Below are 21,326 nucleotides of genomic sequence, written 5' to 3'. Positions count from 1 at the left end.
GATTTAAGTGATAATAGAGACCCCTCTGCAGTTCATACATGTGACACATGTACTTGTTTTTGTTTTTTTAGGAGTGCCACAGGGTAAACTTAGGTATAACCAGTTAAACCCGTTTGTATACCTTCAGCTCTGTTTGTCTTTCATGGAGTTCTGCTTCTGTGTGCCCTGAACAGCTCTGACCGTTATGTGGTGGTGGACCACAGTCATCGAACTCTGGTTCAGGTTGAGCCGTTGGAGGAGACCTCTGGTGGCGCAACCTATGAGAATTGCTTCAACCTCATCATGCTGGAAAACCACCAGGGGCGCAAGATGGAGCGGCTCCTCAAAGCCCCATCCAAGTGAGTGATCATCTCAACAAACTATAACATTGTCAAAATTGTTTTAATTTTAGAAAGTAGATATAGAAATTGGAAACTCATATACATGGTGTATCATCATACAAATTGAAGCAATGAGTTTCCAATTAAAATAGTTACTGAGTTTGTGCTGACATTCTGGTTTGAGGCGTTTAACCTGTAAGTGTCTGCAAACATTATTCAGCTAACTTTATTCACATCCTGGGAAAATGCCCGTAGAACAAGGCATTGAAAATCAAAAATACCCTTTTAAAGCTCAGGTTTATTTCTATAACTCGTATAAAACAAGGGAAGCATTTTTATGGTGAATAAAATCAGATAACCCTTAAATGTTTCCAATCATTCTCCAGGCATCAATCATAGATGTATCTGGAAATGCAGGAATGTAAATTCCCTGGAATTCTGAAAAAAAAAAATAAAATAAGTAATGTCTCTGTGAAGACACATCATAAGGCTCTACTGCTGAAAGAAATAGGATGTTGTAGCCATTTTAAAATTGGACATTTTAAACAGGCCGGTGAAATACTTGGAGAATAACCAAGAGAATTTAAAGATGATAAATCCTCTTGTTCAGTAAGTACTCTCTAGTGGTAATACTGTTCAGAAGAAACACTACAACCTCTGTGAGGCTTCTGAGCCCCTTTGCTTCTTTATTTCTGCACCAACCCTCAGAAATTGGACCAATATTCAGCCGTTTTTTTTTCTATTTTGCTTCTTTTTATGCCTTGAGAAGGAGCCATTTCTCAGCTCTGCATTGAGTTACTAGGTTCTGGACATGCTCTGTCTCACGTGACTGCAAACTAGTGTTCCTATTGGTGCAGAATCCTTTGGTTTTAGGCATGGTATACTAATCAGAAGTAAATATTTGTAGATTTTGGACCTGTCAAAATGTATAAGCTCATTATTAATGTTCAATTTTTTTTGCTTGGTAAAATTACTTTTTTTATTCTACCAAGACCCTATAGTCTTTATATGTGTTTTCACACACTGTTTGCTGAAAGCTAGGCTTTTAAACCTATAAACACCATATCAGTAGTGATGTTTAAAGATGGGAACATCATCATGTGGAAAACTTTGTTAAATTATATAAACATATTGTTTCCAATCTGAACATGAAATTGAGGATTATCAGCAAGTCTGGGATTCCAAAGAAACAAATTAAATATTGAAGCAATATCTCAAGACATCAGCAAGGGAGTGCTGAACATAAGCGGGTCTTCAAAATAGACAAACACTCTAAGCATGTCACCAGGATATTAAAGTCAAGGATTAATGAAGGAAAATATCATTGGCGAGACAAAAAAAATTATTTTCAAGCATGGAGGTCTTATAGACAAGTTCCGTATGGAGGAAATTAAATTAAATTAAAGGAAGGTTATAGGAAACCCAATAACGTAACGTTTAAAGACATTTTCACCAAATATTAAATAAATTAGTCAACCAGTCAAATTAATAAAAAAAAAACCTAACATTATGGAAATTTAGCAAATGGAAATAAACTGGTTATCCTGACTGATCTAAAATAATTAAAGTTTAATCCGATTTGATGTCAGGCAGTGATAGAACACCTAAACTGTGGAACAACCTGCCCCTTGGTCTGCGGATTCTCACTGATCTGCACCTTTTTGAGTCCAGATTAAAGACTTGTTTTTTTAAACTGGCTTTTAATACTTAGAAAACATTGTTTTATGCTTATGATTTTAGTTTTTTTTAATTGTTTTGCAATGCTTCTATCTTTCTGTGAAGCACTTTGGTCTTCCTGGTGTTGTTGTAAAATGCTACATAAATAAACCTTGTTTTGATTAGAATGAATTTTTTTTAACCAGGGAAAATATGAACTGGTTTCTGCTATTTTGGTTATTAAGAAAAAGTAAAAATGCACAATGCTTTCCATGGTTTTTAAAACTTAAGAAAGAACATATTTACCTATGTATTTATACATGTATAGATATAGATAAATATGTGGTATTTTGAGTTTTAAAAACCATGGAAACTATAGAGCTGTCATGAATACGAGGTTTGGAGTTGAGTGAAAGCTCGTTTGTATCAACAGGTCAGACATGGAGAGATGGTTGGCTGCTTTCCCCAGCTCCACCAAAGATGATGTTGAAGAAGAGGTGATTTATGAGGACTGGGGTGAGAACGACACACAGCGTCATCAATATCAGAGGCCTTGTGTTTGGTCTTTTCACATGCTTATGGCTGTGTGTGTGTGTCAGATTGTCCTCAGGTGCAGTGTGTGGAGCGGTACGTCGCCCAGCAAGGAGACGAGCTCAGCCTGGAGCCCACTGAGCTCGTCAACGTCACCCGCAAAACCAACGAAGGTAAAAAATCTGCAGAAATGTGCTCAGTGAACGTTTGGAAACGAAATTTTACCCACAGAATGGAACTATAGGATTTTGTAATAGTGTCATAAAGTGAACGTTTGGTTTTGTTTCACTGATGAACCCCACCCCCCCTTTGACTCTACTTGTCGGTTTTTTATCCTTGAATCATCTAGCAGTTTAATATATCCTTTTGACCATCTTGCTTTAACTGAAAAAAAACTACAACCCTCCCTTGTTTGACATCCGCTTTCTTCTCCCTCCAGGCTGGTACGAAGGAATCCGTCTGTCTGATGGTCAGAAGGGCTGGTTCCCCACTGCAAACGTCATCGAGATCACCAACGAGCACGTCAGGAGGAGAAACATCAAGGAGCGCTACAGGCTCGCTCAGGCTACGATGAAAAACCACTGAGTACGTTTACATGGGAATGAACTCCTGTTTATCAGCAAACATTTGATAAATAATCCCCTAATCTATACTGCTGAGGTAACTGAGAACTAAACACATCTTTGCCTGCAGATGCTAAAACAAATATTCTGCATGCATATTACGTGTGTCTGGGAAAACCCTAAAGGCACATGCCAGTCGTTTTAAGCATTTCTGGAAAAGCAATGTTTGGTTTTACTGTAAGCATAAGCTGTTAATGCTGAGTCATTCTTATTCTGTTGTTTCTGCCAGGCTTTGAGGACATCAAGCTTTCAGGAATGTCTCAGCTATGAACTCTAAAGAAAGAGCTACTGATTTACTGGATCCTCAGGTGTAAAACTGTGATGGTTTAGGAATACTGCAGCTCCTACAGTTTTTAATCAGCAAACCACTGTAGAGAAAAAATGTACATATGTTGAAAAGTGTAAATTATGAAAAAAGCTGTTCTGCTTAAACGAGTAGATGTACTTTTAATAAAAAAAATATTTTACATCTTATGAGTCATGTGTTTGAAAAGGAAACATTTTTATTGAACTTTTTTTTAATATTACAAGCATGAAAAATTAACTTCCAATAAAATAAAACTGCGTAAAACAATACCAATGGGGAGTTTCAGGTTTTAAGAGGAAAAAAACTTTAAAAAAAAGCTCCTTAAGCTTTTAGACCTTCAGTGTTTGTCATTGAATGTTAGCGTCTCCCCAAGACTAAGCAGAACCTGCACAGCATCCCGTTCCAGATCCATCAGCATCGGCTCCTCTGACCTGCCCTCCATCTTTGAAAGGAAGGACTTCTCTGGTTCTGAAGGACCCGTGTCAGATCTGATTTCGCTGTTCCTCTCCATGCAGCTTCCATTTTCTGAACGGTCACAAGTTACTAAAGGTGACAAACTCTGGTATTCTAGCTCTGCTTCAGATGTTTGGAACCGCAGGTGATCAGGAGGTGTTATTCTGTTTGGTATCAAGTAATCATCCACCAGGTTGAAGCTGCTCAAGAGAGTGTTTGCAGCTCCATACTCTGCATCTGACCATCTCTGTCCCTCCTCTGGTGCATCAGTGCAGATTACCTTATTTGCTTCCTCAAGGGATGTGTTCAAATCCCCGGGATTAGATTTTAGAGCAGCTGGGAAAGCGATATGTGCAGCAGAGATACATTCCTTGCTTTGGGGCGCCTCCTGGTGGTGCAGTGTCAACAGATCGGTAATGACCTGGTCCTCCTGCTGACTGAGCTGGATGATGACAAACCTCGGCTGGACCCGAAGTTGGATGCTCCCTGTGCTCCAGTCGGGGGTGCCCAGGTTGTAGATGGGGTGTGGTCCGGCCCTGAATGGGTCTGGGTGGTTTGGGGGGGCGACACAGGCGGACATGATGGGGGGAGGAGTGTTGAGCTGGGTGCATTTAAAAACCTGGTTAGAGGAGTAAAAACAAGAAGTGGTTTATTTTATTTTTTAGGTGATGAAATTATCAGACATTTAATTTTACATAAATTTAAAAAACATATTACCTAATCAGCTACTTTTCATATAGATGACTAGGGTTCAATCTTTTTTATCCTGTAGTGTTAATTATAACTGACATATTGAGAATATAATTAACAAGTTAGTTTGCTTTAAGGATTATGGTTTAGAGCTACTAAAATAAAAACAACTTTAAGAGGTCAGATAATTATTTCTGACCAATTAGAAATGCCTTTATAATATATAAATGTCCATCTACTACAACATGTATCTATGTACTGTAATGTATTTATAATTAGTATTGTTTTGGGCTGCTGGTGTATTGGAAACCCAGGTGCTTTATTTTGTATAATCCTTCTCATACTCAATTGATTAAAATTGTGGTTATCAGTACTTTTTAGCAGTGTGAGCTGGTGCCAAGTCCAAGACAGAGGCAATAAGTACTCTAACAAAAAGAAAAGAGTAGGTACACATGAGGCATTGGTCCTTAAATCACAATTAACTGTAAACGTTTAGCAGTTGATCTCAAATAGGGTGGATTCTGTGCCTCTCCTCTCCTCAAATCCACCCTCTGAATATGACAGTCATACCCTAAGCCCTGATGCACCTGTGTGTGGTGATTCTTGAAGCTTTGCCACCCCATCTACAGTTCATGCTTTCTGAATCTTTACATCAGCTTTGCTTTACATTTCTGTCACTGTTACACCTTAAAAGTATAGTTGACAACCTATTATTTCCGTGTGATCATCAAAATAAGTGGTCCTCGTGATAGTCAATCATTCTGGTGGTATGTTTATGTAAGGCCGTCCTACGTGCTCAACCCCTTAGCGATCTTTTTCTGCGCATGCGCGGTTTCAGGTGTATATCTGAAGTGAGGTACGGTTTCAGCCAGTCATTGAAGCTCACCTTTCTCACTGCGGTTCTATGAAAATGGCCGAGGGTCGTAAGAGAAAAAGTGTCTATGAAGTGCATGAGAAGAAAAGAAAGGCCTCAGAAGAGGCAGATATATGCCAGAGATATGGGATTTGCTGTCACAGCGTAGATGGCGCAGCACCGTGCAGTGAGGGAGGAGTTCTGTGACCAACGGGGAGCAAAGAGCAGTGATCATCTGTCCGAACGGTAAGTTAATTGAGACCACTATAAAGTTCACTATATAGTCCACGCTCTATATAGTGATTAAGGGGTTAGGGCGGACATTCGGTAACCTGACAACAGCCAGATGCATGTCTCGCTCCGCCCAGCTCCACTCACATACGTGAGCGGAGCTAGGCGGAGTGAGACATGCATCTGGCTGTTGTCAGGTTAGACATTCGGACCACTGGGGTAACTTTCTGAAGGACTAGTCTGGACATGTCCCTAACAACTGTGGCAGGAGGGGACAGTCCCCAGCAATACTTTCCGCTTTTTTCCCCTTTTAGCTGATTTACTTTAGCCAACAGTAACTGGGGTTGGGTGTTCAAAGGGTTTTCAGTCTGTGTTTTTTCCTCGCTGTCCCGCTACTCGAGTCCCACCTCTTGAAATATCATCGGATCTGTCGCTTTAGAACATAATATTATTTGGGGTTGCTATTCACTGAGTAGGGAGTAGCTACATGGAGGAGGAGAGACACAGCAGCACTAAGTGAATTTTAACCCGCAGCTACTTCTATATATGTTTCAGTACAAGTTAGGAGACGGGTTGGTTAAAAAAATTAAAGATGCCACCGATAAATCTGTTCTTTACACATACTGAGGTTTTTCAGCTAAAAATGGCAGCAGATTGTACATTTATATAAGTTAAAAAAGCTGGGCTTCTCAGAGGACCATTACTCAGAGTTACAGATTAAAATTAACATATATATGTTGTTTTCTTATTTAACAGAATCAGACTGCAGAGCTTCTAGATATCTTGAAAATGATTTTCTCTTACATCATTATATTGGTAGGTTCATAAATCTGTTATTAAGCAGAGCATGGACACAATTAAGGACAGCTGCAGCTTTAAAGGTGAAACAGGGATATGCAACATGCAATAAAATATATCTCCAAGTTTACAAGCTAATAAGATACAAGATAATAAAATTCAATATATCTTTCTGTCTTTTGTAATTCAGCAAGACTCAGAAATAGCTGCACCAGCCAACCCAGAGAGAGCCAGACTCACAGGACACAGACTTACAATTAAAATATAAGAAACCTGCAAGAATAAAATCACAAATAATACAAATCAGTTTATAAATGATTTTGGAACTAAAAGGTTCAATATTTAGACTTTGGCTGGCAATAACATATGGGACAAATATCTAAATTTGATTTTGCTGCTTGTGGAGGTGGACAATCCCTGATGCAGCTTAGAGGGAAGCCATGCATGGATGGATGGATGGAATTAAAGTTGTGTTCATACTAGGGGTGCATGATATATTGATGTTGGCATCGGTATAAACTGTTGCTCATTTTTTATACATTGTTTTTGAGCCCTTTATAAATAATGCACTAAAGGAAGGCATCTGTCTAACTATAAATATCAGTGTAGTGTGGTACTCTTGTGTTCTCAACAATAGGAAAGCATTCAATAAATATATGTTTGAGCTCATTTTTGGAAAATATAAACCCTATTGAAAGCGTTTGGGTTGAGTAGCTGTAGGTCCGACAGCCCCCGCCCACTTTTATGACAAGGTTAGAACCTTGGTTCGGACACAGTCAGCCTGTATGAGCTATGAGAACAGCAGCTTTTAAACAGCATGCACGAGGAGAAATGGACTACTGTATGGATTTTAATTTTTATGCATTTTTTCTTAAGTAGAGAAATCACAAAAATCTTCCACAATACCTTTAATTCAACCACACTTCTTCCTTCCACTCAATTTTCTGTGACGTTGCCATTGTTAGATCTTATAAGTGTTGTAGGTGTGGACAGACTTACCACCTTCTCATTATAGATCCTCTTCCCACATGGCAGAGTGGGGTCTGTGTAGAAAAGCTCCTCAGGACACATTGGAAAACCTGAAGAAAAATTAAGTTGAGTTAATGTTGCCTATAACCCAAATATCAAGATGATCAGTGACTCACGTAGTTGAGCGTCTCCATGACAGTGATGGTTTAGGGGTGTGGGAAGGTAAAGAGGGAGGAAGGAGGGGTGGTGCAGGGTTCTGTTGGAGATGGGGGGCAGGAGGGTCTGCCTGGATCTCTGTTTTAGGACCAACGGCTCAATAAGTTAACAGAACCGGACCGGAACATTAAATACTGAGCTAAACTCACCAGTAAACGTTCTTCTGTGAAGCTCATGGTCGTCTAATTGCTTGCTTGAAGAAAAAAAAAAAAAACAACTCGATTTTTAGGTCAAACGTAAAGTTTTGCATTTTCGCTAGCGACATCTGCTGGCCAGATGACGGAATTACATTCGATTGAATTGGACGTTAAGACTCCTGTAATTGTTTTCCATTGAAACAAACAGAATTACCAAGTTGTTAGATGCTTTTGGAAAAATATTGAAGTAATTTCTTCCAGCAGTTATACCCTTCGGTTACATAGACACTAAAATTAACCAGTTTCAGTCATCACAAAATGTACTTTAGGCGAATAAGTCCACATTTTTACCACAGAGGTTCATGTAGAGATGCAGACCAGATTTACTTGGGGGAGCAAAGTATGGCAATATTTTGGCACCAAAAAAATCTAAAATGTGGGCTGCAGAACTAATTCATTTACTTTAAACTGAATGTGGGTCCATTGAAAATTAGACTTTTCATTTTGTTTACACAAGTGTAAAACAAGAAATGTTGTTTGGAACAGCTCTCTGGACAATTTTATCTTTTTAAAAGTGCAGCCTTGGAAAAATGGTAAAAAATTTTAATTTACCCAAAATAATTCCTTACCAGGGAGAAGTTGCTAAAATTAGCTGCAAAATACACGTCCAAGACAAAGCCTTTTTTTTATTAGGTCAATATATGTTCAGGATTACATGAATTTAAACGAACCACAACTTGAACCGTTTTTTAATTAATTTGACTTGGTTGCACATATGCTTTAAAACATTTATCAGATGAGTGAAGCAATCATTTAAAATAAAAAAAAAATTAAAAAAACAGCCCTCATCCTCTGATCCCAGTCCCACTTTGCCAACTTTGCAAGACTTAAAGGGGAACGCCATGTTTTTTTTGTTTGTTTTTTTACATTGGGGCCTTGATTTTACATTACTCCATCATGTTCTACTCACCAATATTAGTTTTGTGTCATTTGGAGCTGTTCTGAAGATATTCCATTAGGTTATATCCAAGTAACGTCTTCCTATGGGCAACGACTTGAAGGCACAAACTAAACTGTTCATAATGTATCATTTATGGTACGCCAGCATTCATAACATGTAGGCGAATCCCTGTCCCACAGACATCCGCGGTTATATTTTTTATATTTATATCTTAAAAACAAAGCGGAGTGTGTATGATGTCATCCGCGCGCCCCAGCTACCATTCATCCATCCTGTCCACTGAACTGCTGCTAGTTTTACTCACATGCCTGGAAGATGTCTAGTGCTACTACCACAGATGATCTCGCTCTCGAAATGGAATTGAACGATTCAGATTAGCTAGCAGAATGAATAGAAGGGGTAGAGCGTAACTCCAGTCCTGTGCCAAGATGACGTCATACACGCGCCACTTTGTTTTTAAAAAATTTATAGAAAATAACGGCAGATGTCTGGGGGACAGTGATTCACCTACATGTTATGAATGCTGGCGTACCATAATTATGAACAGTTTTTAGTTTTTGCCTTCAAGTCATTGCTTGGATGTAACCTAACAGAATATCTTCAGAAAAGTCCAAACAAAACTCATGGGCGAGTAGAACATGTAACATAAAATCAAGGGGCTGATGTCTTAAAAAAAGTGTTCCCCTTTAAGTCCTTAGCGTTGCATAGGACTTAACCTTTGACGTACCTGTATGCTAGAAATTTACATTGTGGCTAAAAGACAGATCTCTTTATGGACCCACTCGGCGCTTAAGAACTTTAATCTTTCTGAAATAAATTCTTTTGGCGTCCCATCGTAAAAGTTGTAGCGAAGTTCCAAATTCTCCAGAGTGGTGCCCGACTTTACATGGGTGAATAAAGTGAATGTGATAGGTCGATCAAGTAGATTGTGGCAGAAGGTTTGCAGGAAAGTTCTGTTGTGGCCGGTTTCGCGGAAGCATCTTGCTAACCAGATAGCAACTTAGTGCTAGTAGGTTCTCAATGGGGAAATTACATTGGGAGTAGCACTTTGCAACGACACTGTCAAGGAACGCTATGGACAGTGGAAACATGCAAGACAGGAGAGTTTTGTGCCCGAGGCCATAGATGAGTCTCGGTCATTTTTATTTTTGGAGGAAAGTAGGGATGAAGTTGTGGAAGAGGATGGCAGAAGCTTTGTTAGGTGTAGAAGGCTTACAGTCGTACATGTTTGAGCCCTTGCCTCGCAACGCTGCCAGTTGTTAGCTCTACGCGAAAGACAGACATCCATCCCATGAACACTGAGACGGAACCCAGTGGTAAATTCTTTCAACCACTGCGCATATTAGCTGCGACATGAATCAATGCTAAAAAAAAAAAAAATAATTAAATTTGACAGATGACCGTTGATATACGATTGGCCAAATTTAGGGTTACAAACTATAACAGGCCTGCGTAACAGAACTTTTTTTTTTATAGAAAACATTGCGACAATATGGTCTGCAGAGATGGGAAGTACAAATACTTACTGTACTCAAGTAGATTTTTCTGGCGACTTTTTACTACTTACATTTTTACACATCTGTACTTTCTACTCCTTACATTTAAAAAAAAAAAAAAAAAAAAAATCGGCTCGTTACTTTAGAATCATTTCAATGGAGTTACCGTTATTTTTCACGTCATCAATACCAAATTGGATGGGAAATCTACGTTGCATTTGACGCACCACTACAAGATGAAGCGACAGATTCGGCGGTATTCATTCGCGGCAAATCATTGCAGTTTGGTTTGCAGTTAGCATAGTAGTATGGACGACGAGATGATTGAAAACACAAGTTTAATCAGTACTTCTAGAGTATTTTTTAATACAAGTATCTGTACTTTTACTCAAGTACGGAAAGTGAGTACTTTTGCCATCTCTGATGGTCTGAGAAACACATTTATATACATGTTTAAGCCAGAATGATTTGAAATTTAAATTAGACTTTGAACTACCAGTTTTGTAAAAAATTAAAACCACAGAACTTCATTCAGTATTTCATGCTTTATTAGTCAACATTTTACATTCCTCCTCAAATATGTCGAGGAAACTGAGCTTGTTTGGGTCCTCTATTACCTGCAAGAGAGGAAAGAGTGTTTCAAGTTATCAAGGCTCAAATTTTGACTCCTTTGAATTTAGTCCCTCACCTTTACTAAACGAACCAAATTGGTTCTGAACCCTGTAAACTTTAATATAGCGAGCTGTTGGGTAGAAAGGAGGCAGGTGCAAGTTGGGAGATCTGGTTCTTCGAGGAGCAACTGTGGTCGTTTCAGCCGTGGTCCTAGTGGGAGCTGGTGCAACGGGAAGATAGATGAAGTTTAGTAAATGGTTTGAGCACAAGTCTTGCTCAGCTTTTAAGCTGCAAACATACCTTTTGCATGGTCCACAAAAGGAATAATGCTTCCCACACCCTCCTTGTCAGATTCAAATTTGTGAGCCGAGAAGAGGCGGTAGAGACCTACTAGTGGATATCTGCATTGCACAGTAATTCTATGGGGAAGAAACTGAAATTATTGATTTTTCTTTAAAATAGCATGAATTATAGCTTTGGTACATACCCTTCAGTAACATTGTTGGAAACAAAGTAGATCTTGTTTTGATAGGTCACATTTCCCTTTTCCAGCTGGAAAATAGGAGAGTTTTAATTCATGTGCTCCATCTGGCTGCCCAAGGAGAAATAAATCCCTGCAAATCAGTTTTACCTTTACTATGGAACCACAACTGTGAAGTGGGAATGAGAAGAGTACTCGTGTGCCATCCACTTCTTTAGGTAGACAGGCTCTGTTAATGAGGTGAGGTTTTGTTGGGATCTCATGGAGGACCAGAGAAAGATCAGCCACCACAGTCATCCATCCAGTAGTTGAACACACTACAGAGAGGAGCAGGGTTTATAAAAAAGGAAAAACCCACCCTAGCTCCCAATAAAGTAAAGCCAAGTATTCTTACTAATAAACTCTGTGGTATTAAATAGGCATGTCTTAATTGTTGAAGTCTGTACTTCTGAGGTGTCACGGTCCCTCATGAGGATTGTAAATGTCCCAAGAAATCCTTTCAGGCTGACATTCTGAAGAGAAAAATGGCAAATGAAGTTTAATTTTATAGCCTTAACTAAACCTTCCCTCATCCAGATAGGCAATGTCACCAATGATACCTGGTATTTGTAGCCATGTGTAAACAATGGTACACTGAGCAACAGCCTCTGGCTATCATTGCTCATGGTGTAGCCATGCATGGCTGCCAGCGCTGGTGTCAATCGGTGAGGGCCAATGCTGATGTACCACAGGTAATCAAAAGGGCGATAGGCCAACTTGAAGTCAATCCCAGATGCCGTACAGTTTGCATCAAAAGCTGGAGGGGCTGCCAGATAAGACATTAAACCTAATACTTAATTCAGATAACATTGAGTCAAACTCATTACTTACAGACAGCCATTAGTGCAGTGACTGAGACAGTGTGGTGGTATGGCTCATCTCCAGGTAAGGCAATCAGGGTGTAGTTTATGTCCAGTTTGTGCAACATGGCTGCATTCTCTTTGGAAAACTGTAGGACAAATGTTAGGCACACATTGAAGAGACAACTGGAAGGTGCACAAAGACACTTACCTCCTGAATGACTATTGGGTCATTCAACAGTACTTTCAGAGTGTAGCTATGAGTTTTATTGGGATAACTGACTTCTGTTAGGGTGTATGCACTGGGGTCACTAAGGGGCACTGCAAATTCATGCCCGTTTAGCTTGACAGATGTCAGCACAACATCTCTGGGAACTTTGCCCAGATAGATTGTAAATGTGCCCTCTTTCACATCAGTTTGGTCTTCAGTGAAAAGTGAAGATGGCAAAAGGGGAGTAACAAGAGTCCTGTGAAACCGGAGTGCCGTCTCTTCATGATGCTCATCCACTGAGATTTGTTTCAAGTAGAGGTTGAAGATGTAGAATTCAAAGATGCCATTGCTTACATAACTCTGGAAGATTCATAAGCCAGAGTCAAATTTGCAAAAACATGTGCAACCAAGCCCCACTAAATGCCTTGAAGTTTTTTTACCTTCCTGTAGCCTCCTTTGGCATTATAAGGGATTCCGATTTGGACGGTCGAGTTCTGCCGTGCCATAATGAATCCAGCCTGCTCTGCAGCAGCCTGCTCTACAAGGTTACCGTCGAGTCCCAGACTAATCTTTGTGCTGCCAAGACTGGGATAGAGGGCTTCTGGGGTGTCCCAGATCATGTAGCCACCCTCAAATGACCCTTCATCTGTTGAGAAAAAGGCAACCCCATTATTAATTAGCAAAAATGTTTTTATTAGAAGTCCAAGTTACCCACCCATTGAGCAAGCAGCAACCAGGTCAACCATGACAACAATCCAGCTCTGCCGTGAGAACACTGTTGCGTGGATCACTTCAACTGGGACACCATTCAGCTAAGAAAATAGGTTGGTTAAAACCACTAAACAAAAGACGCGCTGTAATCTGCATTGGTCACCTACCTCAGTGCCGTACGATTCTGGTTGACCATATGGTGTGCGAAACACTATTCTGTCATTGATTATGTCAAATACAAAGCCCTCCTGTCGAGCTTGAGACAAGTTCATAGGTGGCAACTGTTCCTCTGGGGTTTGGAAGGTCACCTGCCATTCCTGGGTTGAAGCACTATACAGCTAGAAAGATGGCACAAAGTATTAAAGCCATTTGAGCTATACATCTATATATAAAAATTAACAAATCAGCAGCACATACAGGGCTGAGTGAGCTGAAGTCATCACTTAACCCAGATGGACAGGGAAGTTCACTCCTTACAGAAACCTGTAAAGAAATACATTGAGATGGGCTAAACCACAGATGGGCAACGTTCTTTAAAATGCCAGTATGTGCATCCCTGCTCCAACAACTAAAACAAAAAGCCAGATTACCTCCTTGGTATATCTGCAGGTTAAGCAGAGGCCCAGCTGTTAACCATTTATGGAAAGTGTGCAAGCAAAAGCTGCAGGCCGGGGGCACTTGAGGACCAACATTGCCTACCCCTGAGCTAAAAAAACCACAAGAGATCATTTACCTCCATGTAGTTGACCTCACATGTAACTTCTCTAGGCGACCAAGGTGGAGGGAGAGGACAGGTCTTATTGAGTTCATAGTAGGCATCCACCCCATCGTAGGAGGTGATCAAATTAAATCTGAAAGAGAAGCCACCAACCTGCAAAAAAAAATTTGTAGTCAGCTTAGTTGTTCAAGGACATCCACAAAAGGCAAGAAATTCTTTCAGTACCCTCTCATTGTGACAGCTGAAGTAAGATGCTCTGAGCTCTACAAGGCCCAGAAAAGAGAGGACGCTGACACTGTAACCACACTTTGCTGCATAATCCTCAGTGATGGCATATGCACCCGTCCTATCTAAAACAGGTTAGAGTAAAGTTAGGCAAGGTAGTCATTAAGTGTTCACTTCTTTGTGTGTAGAGCATTTTAGAGATTTCTTCTAGGCTCCCTGCAGATATTGGGCACGTTTGAGTCAGAACAGAAAAACTCACCAACAGCCTCAAAGCGAGGAGCTTCTCCAGTGGCTGTGAGGTCAACAGCTATCATGAAGTAACGATCATGACACTCCATTTGAAGAACTCCTGCAGAAACAAAGAGGTCATAAATAAACCATGTTTGCAAGTGTCCCAAAAGAGGAAAAATATAAAATGGATACCAACCCTCCACAACAAAGTCACATCCTGCAGTGGACCACAAGGACAGAAGCAATGCCACACTGCAAGTACAAATGAAAGTATAAATGAGAATACACATCAAAAGACAACCTAATGGACATATAAAACACACAACCTACCTAAACATCAGCTCAAAAGCCATAGCTGCTGATGTGTTGGTGTCTAAAGCTAGCTGGGTTGCTAGCAAACTACACCTACTGACCACCACAAGCACAAGTGAACCACTTGTTCATCACCAAGCATACACCATGAAGCTCTGTCTCCTATCCCCTCTTTTTAATCAGTTTCTCCACCTAGCAACAATCAGCCATTTCCCAAGGTGCAGCCTGTTAGGAATCAAGCCACAGATGTTCCTAATATGAATCAGGACAAGTGAGACTTTAATCAGGATTAAGGACTAGAATTAGACCACTATATTTGACCCCTAACTTCTAACTTGAATGAAGAAGCTTATAACACTTTTGGATTCACAGTTGCACATTTCCTTTGCCTTTTCTTTGCCTTCCAAGTGTCTATACTGTTTGTTCTCTGCCTCTGTCTTTAATTGAAAGCAATTATATTAAAGAAGCTTCAGGTCTCATCGTAACACAAAATCTGTTCTTTCTTTTGGATAAATTTTGACTTGCAATTTGTACTTTTGTGTACCCCGGAGACAATTTTCAAAGTGGTATTATTTGAAACCCCCCTTCCCCCATCCAGAATGTTTAACTCCACTGCATTTGGTACGCACTGATGGTACCTTATAATGGTACCTTTGAACAGCTAGTATGTATTTCTAAATAGAACTATTTATTTGATGGTATCAGTGTATGGACAGTTATTTTAGAGTCAACCACCTTTGAATGGTTATATAGTTTCTCAGTTTCTATTTTAGCTATATTTTTATCTGATGCCCTTCTTTAGGTATGTTCTTTTCCTTTGAATTAAAAGAATCAAATCAACCTTTGCTGGTTTCAGCAACTGAAGTTTTTGTTTGCTAATAGTGATAGCATAACTTTACCTAGCATAATTATTTTCTTTAGAAAAGTTCTTGAGAATGAACTCACTCATGTTAAATTAAAGAAGGCTCAGGTTATCCAGAGCTATCTCTATAGTTATGCTGCTATAGGCTTAGGCTGCTGGAAGACATAGGGACAAGTTTTCATCATTCTGCTTCATTCTACCTCTATTCTTGCGTTCTGCAATATTTGTTATCTCTAACGTTATGCTCTCTATTTTTTCGCAACAACTCTGTTCCTGTTCAGCTGGGACACCATCCTGGGGAGAAATATCAGCTGTGCTGCTGCCATCAACACCTTTGTTTATATATGTTGGAGCTTGGCCTTATTTTCAGTGTAGTCCTGTTTCTCTTACTATGTGCTCTCTTCATTCTCTGACATTGGAGCTGGCTTGGAGCCCGTCTGCCTGCTGTGTTACCTGAATGGGGCTGCCTGTGGAGCTGGTTGACAGTTACCTTTTGTATCTCTGCTTCTTTCTTTATGTCTACTTCTGTCTACTTGAGATGGCCGCTCATACTGAGCCTGGTTCTGGAGATTTCTTTTTGTGGAGTTTTCCTCTCCACTGTCACTACAAGCATGTTTGATGTAAGAGATTGCTGAAGAATCAATAAGCCGATGCAATCAGCTGATCTTCCTTGAAAACTTTGAATGTGAGATTTGTTGAATTGTAAAGTGCCTTGAGATCAGATGTGTTGTGAATTGGCACTACATAAATAAATTGAATTGTATTGCATTAAACAGACAGCTTTTTGATACTTATATGTTTGAATAAGGTTTGAAACTCTCAAGTGATTATGTTGTTGCATTAGCATTACATAATGAAATCCACCTAACTGAAAAAAAAACTTTTGTGGGCTGCTCCAAGAAGTCATGTTTTAACTTTATCAAGATGGAAATTGAAACTAATCTTTTAAGCCTTCACAATTCCACAATTCTTAAGAGCCAAATAAACAAGATGTTTATTTTTACCACCAGATGCACATCATTAGAAAAAATATCTATCCTTAGTTTAATCTGCTAGACATGAAGGGCCTAACATTAGCCCGTGTTAATTACAGTAATGATGTGGAAACACATCACAAAGAAAATGTTCACATTTCCATTTTAGCACTGAATATTTATCTATGCTGATTTCTAACAGTGTTTTCTGTTCCCATTATAGTGTAAAACAAAAAATGAGTTGGTAATGTTTTTCTCATACCTGTATATGTATAGATAATAATGCTCAGATGTTTTTTTTATCATCTGACTTGTGAGCATTTTAGTTCTGTACAGACACATAAACTGACTCTGACTGAAAAATATTTTGAAATCATAAAACAATTTGCATGAGTGCTCCATCAGTACTTCATCATATTTTGACACACCACAGCCAGCAGGGGGCAGCAACAATAAGCTTTTTATAGTATTAAGGTTCAGCAAAACCTGGCTCAGTATAAACTTGCTGCAACTCAGTGAGATTTTAGAGGAGAGAGTAGAAATTGAAAAACTTGAGGAAAAAGTAAAGGCTCAATGGCAGCAGGTGCTTCAAAGAGTATCCTGAATAACTGAAGGTCTTTGAAAGCAATATCTCAGCCTATGATTATGGTCCTGCTACGAGGATTTGTACATTACCGTGGTGATGAAAGGGTACTTGCATAGGTTTGACTGAGATAGACCCCAGATCTATTTAACGGGACTACACAGAAATTCAGCAGTGATGTCATGGATCTGGCAGGAAGAGAGATGTGGTTACAAAGCAGAACTCATCCGCTTTGGGGGAAATACAAAATAAAATCTGTTAATCGCATGGGAAAACAGTCAGTTTTTGAGTTGCATAGAGCAAATAGAACTAAAGCAACCAGACTTGTGCAAAAACGATCAATCAAACATTAAAAAAGGAGACTTGACCCATGATAGGAATCCACGAGTACAGAAAACAGAAAAAGTATAGCATCTCCCACCTCATATAGGAACACAGCACTAGTGAAACATCTGACATCAACACAGATCATTTGTGTAAGCGAAGCCATTGATCAATTCTCGTGGTGCTGAGTTTTGGTACCCAGCAGTCTACACATGATTCAGATCCTGTCCCCAGAAAAAGAGATAATGCTCATGAATGTAAATGTTGGGAAAATGAGAACATGGCCATGCCAGTGTAAAATAAGACAAATGTTTAGAGCTAATTGTATGGCCTGACTGAAGTGATATCATCTTGCTTCTTCATCAGCTACTTCTCTAATCCCTTCAGCACACACAATGATCTATAAATGGCTTTTCTGTCAAACCTAGAACAACAGCCATTACTTGTTTTAAGTTTGAACCGTAATGATGTTCAAACTATTAACCATGTCGAAAAAAATTGAAAATTATATAGTTCATAATTTTATAGTCTACCTTAATAAAAAAAGATCTCTTTTGGATTACAGCTTCACATTCTCTGTAATCTCTTGATGACCCCCAGGAAGAGAACAACATTTTAGCAGTTGTAACCTATTGTGTTTTTTCAAGCTGATAGTCCAGTACAGCTACCTGACAAACTTAACAAGTATATTTGCTTTCCGATATCATTTAGTTGAACCCACCTCAGAACACTACTTTTTTCACACAACAATATCATTCACCAGGTCCTTACTCAGATTTTTAGATGAGTTTTCAGCCTTCCCATCTGACTTTTACCCTGATCTAATACAACATCCAACTGCCATGCATGTGGGCATTGTCACTTTAACTATACCTCTCACAAATGTCAATGGTGAAGTCCTCTTGAAATCCAAAATAATTGTTATTGATTGAAGGCATGTATCATAGTTCCCATTGATTTTGCTTGTAAAGCGGGGAGAATGGCGCTCGGCTTACCGTACCGTGACATCACTGCCCCAAGATGTCAGGAGTGAGATGTTACTCTATTTGGTCAAAAATGGCCGGTCCTGCACTCAGTGATTGTGCCGAAAAGGATAATTTTTATTTCTTCACCGATAAACTCTAAATTCCTTAAATTACCGCAAACATATAAGTTTTAGGTATAAATAATGATTCATTGATTATTCCTTCCTGACCTGACTTTTCCTTTAAATTGATTTTTCACCGCTACAGGGTTTTCGGCTGCATTGACATATGTGCAGTGAATGGGTAGTTACTAGTTACCGCCTGTGCTTACTGGTAAATGACTATTCTACATGCTATGAGCAGGACTGAATAGCATTTTATCCTACCAAAATATCAATATTTCTACATTTAAAATGGCCATTGGAAGTGTTAGGATTTTAAGTTTTATATTAGCTCACTACACCTCAGTTCTTGGCTTTAATCTGTCAGGGGCACAGAACGTTGGACCCAGATTTTAAGCAGACAGATCAGATTGAGAAACAAGCATTTATTGATGCAACGTGTGGCTTCTTGTCAGCTGGGTTGGGCTCACTGGATACTTTGTTTAAACGGAAACTCAGGTCAGTGACTTCAGAACTCAGACTGGGAACGATGATGAGCATGAAAGTCACCAACCTGGTAAAGTTCAGTTTGAGCCAAGAAGAAGGATAAGGAGAAGCTTGTGACAGAGCCGATTCCAGAGATCCAGGAGAGAAGAGGAGCAGCGACCAGCTGCAGCCAGAACTTCCAGAAGAACAAAGGATCCAGAGGAACAAATCGAAGCTGGGGTCAGAAGACAGGTCCAATGTTGATAACAGGCGGAATCCAGGTAACAATTAGGAAACAGGGGAGACACACAGAGCAGAAAAGGGGCGACCAAAACTCAGAAGTTCCGGGGCAGAAACAGGTCTGGATCAGGCAGACTAAACATATCAGGGTATGCTAGAATTAATCTCACTGAAAGCTTGAATAATCTGGCACCAATAGCTGGGAACAGGTAGCTTAAATAGGAGCAGGAACAGGTGGATATGATTATAGACAATGAGCGCAGGGCAGAGCAAAGCAGATGAGAGAAAAAAGAACCAAACCTAGCCATAGGTGCCAAGATCATGACATTATAGTTGTAAGAATGTTAAGTTGGTTTGTAGAAACATTTCTGTCAGTTATTCCTGGGGGTTGCACAGCTGTCAATGAAAGTGGCCTTTAAATCTTTTAGGCTTGGTAGTAGATCAGTTGTCTGAACACTTCAAACAGGATGTTGATACCAGAGAGTAAACTTTAAACCAAGGACTTACCCAAAACTGTACCTTGCTAGGTAATATCTAGCATTTCTAGGCTTTTCAGAACACTCCTTGCACTGGGAGGAATTAACCTGGCAAGCCAGGCTGTAGAACTCAGGTTTAGTTGTACATATTATTAATCTGGGGCTGCTCTTATCAGATCTGTTCTTGTAAAGGAAGATAAACCTAGTGTCCACGTAGTTTGGTTTAGGCCAATCTTGGTAACAAATGAAATAGCAGTGGACGGCATGAGAAACCACAACAACTTCAGCTCTGGCTGTTCCCCTTGATCCTAGCCAAACAGATATGATAGCAACAGCTATGCAGACTTGAAAGATTTAAGCTTGAGCAGCACCAGACAGATTCTTGTCTGTTTGTGAACTCAAAAATATTGAGAATTCAACTTTCAGGCAAGGTTAGAGAGGTATAACTGAAAGGACCCAATCATAAGTCTAGCACCTGTAGCTGCAGCAGACAGATGGAATACTTTTGTGTGAGTATAAAGAGAGATAAAGAGACGTTACATGCTTTCAGATCTTATACACAATAGTTACTACAGTGCAGGAATGTCTTTTTTTGCGAAGCTGTCAGCAACATCTGATGTATAGTATCTCTAAGATCTCTGAATACACACACCCTGACATTCTTCTACGGTCGGTCTCCTGTAGCAGCCTTGGTACCTTTTTTTCTGCTTGAATGAAAATTTCCTGTCATTCCCTCAAGGCTCCATTCTGGGGCCCTTCTTATTCAACATCTACATGCTCCCTTTAGCTCAGATTATAGCAGACAACAACATCAGTTACCATAACTATGCAGACGACAAACAGCTTTACACCACAATGTACCAAGTACCTATGAACCCGTCAGAGCGTTGGCTAGATGCTTAGAACAGATCAATATGTGGATGCACCATCATTTTCTACAACTAAATAAAACCAAAACTGAGGTAATAATCTTCAGAGCAAAGGAGGAGAGATCCAGAGTCAACTCACAGCTTTATCAACTACAGCTAGAAACCAGTGGATATGGCCGAAACCTTGGTGTCATGATGGAGTCAGACCTGAACCTCCAGAGGTACATAAAGGCAGTAATTATGTCAGCTTTTTATCACCTGAAAAACATTTCCAGGAGTAAAGGACTAATGTCCAAGCAGGATCTAGAAAAACAAATTCATGCATTTATCTTTAGCAAAATTAATTACTGCAACAGTATCTTCACAGGTTTGCCAAAAAAGTCCATCAGAGAACTACAGCTGATCCAAAACTCTGCTGCCCATGTTCTCACTAGAACTAAGAAAGTAGAGCACATCAGACTGGCTCCCTGTAGCTCAGAGAACAGACCTTAAAATCTTTCTGTTTGTCTATAAATCACTGAATGGATCAGCACCTCAATACATAACAGATATGATGTCAGTGTATAAACCCCGGAGATCCCTCAAGTCTTCTAGTTCCAGCCTACTCTGTCCACCCAGGAGTAGAACCAAACATGGAGAAGCAGCATTGAGGTCCTATGTTTTACTTATCTGGAACAAACTCCCAGAAGACTGTAAAAGTGCTGAAAGCAGGAGTTCTTTAAAATCAAAGTTTAAAAAGCCCTTTGTTTAAAGCTGCCATTGACTGTTGAAGTTAAACTGTTAATTGGGTATATTAGTTTAAAGTTGTGTTCCAACTGTTTTACTTTATCATGTTTTTTCTGCATTTGTTCTGCTTTTTTGTGCT

At 39.6% G+C, this 21,326-nt stretch overlaps 3 protein-coding genes across 3 annotated transcripts in view; 1 reads left to right on the top strand and 2 right to left on the bottom strand.

Annotated features, from left to right (window-relative positions):
• The window catches only part of arhgef15b (Rho guanine nucleotide exchange factor 15b), a 28,761-nt gene extending 25,162 nt beyond the window's left edge, over window positions 1-3,599 (top strand). The window contains exons 13-17 of the mRNA XM_038284930.1: window positions 174-338; window positions 2,410-2,492; window positions 2,576-2,680; window positions 2,947-3,092; window positions 3,360-3,599. Coding sequence (XP_038140858.1) covers window positions 174-338; window positions 2,410-2,492; window positions 2,576-2,680; window positions 2,947-3,092 — 499 coding nt within the window. The 3' untranslated portion in view covers window positions 3,360-3,599. The remainder of the gene's footprint in view (window positions 1-173; window positions 339-2,409; window positions 2,493-2,575; window positions 2,681-2,946; window positions 3,093-3,359) is intronic.
• A 29-nt stretch (window positions 3,600-3,628) lies between these two features.
• LOC119783419 lies at window positions 3,629-8,313 on the bottom strand. Its single transcript, XM_038284931.1, has 4 exons — window positions 7,797-8,313; window positions 7,608-7,725; window positions 7,462-7,541; window positions 3,629-4,509 (listed from the first exon to the last, which is right to left on the bottom strand). The coding sequence occupies exons 1-4, from the start codon at window positions 7,821-7,823 to the stop codon at window positions 3,775-3,777; spliced, it is 960 nt and encodes a 319-aa protein (XP_038140859.1). The 5' UTR covers window positions 7,824-8,313; the 3' UTR covers window positions 3,629-3,774.
• A 2,411-nt stretch (window positions 8,314-10,724) lies between these two features.
• Window positions 10,725-14,723, bottom strand: LOC119783431. The gene is made up of 18 exons (XM_038284950.1): window positions 14,600-14,723; window positions 14,466-14,521; window positions 14,298-14,387; window positions 14,039-14,163; window positions 13,829-13,966; window positions 13,513-13,578; window positions 13,263-13,433; window positions 13,100-13,196; window positions 12,825-13,030; window positions 12,385-12,744; window positions 12,205-12,322; window positions 11,934-12,139; window positions 11,729-11,846; window positions 11,485-11,651; window positions 11,341-11,405; window positions 11,154-11,272; window positions 10,930-11,073; window positions 10,725-10,858 (listed from the first exon to the last, which is right to left on the bottom strand). Exons 1-18 carry the CDS (start codon window positions 14,620-14,622, stop codon window positions 10,815-10,817), a joined length of 2,313 nt encoding a protein of 770 aa, XP_038140878.1. The 5' UTR covers window positions 14,623-14,723; the 3' UTR covers window positions 10,725-10,814.
• Window positions 14,724-21,326: the final 6,603 nt, after the last annotated feature.

Source organism: Cyprinodon tularosa, unplaced genomic scaffold, assembly GCF_016077235.1.
Source record: "Cyprinodon tularosa strain WSP-4 unplaced genomic scaffold, ASM1607723v1 ctg204, whole genome shotgun sequence".
Classification (NCBI taxonomy): domain Eukaryota; kingdom Metazoa; phylum Chordata; class Actinopteri; order Cyprinodontiformes; family Cyprinodontidae; genus Cyprinodon; species Cyprinodon tularosa.
The sequence above is the reverse complement of the archived record's forward strand: the minus strand, read 5'-3'. Positions and strand labels throughout refer to the sequence as shown.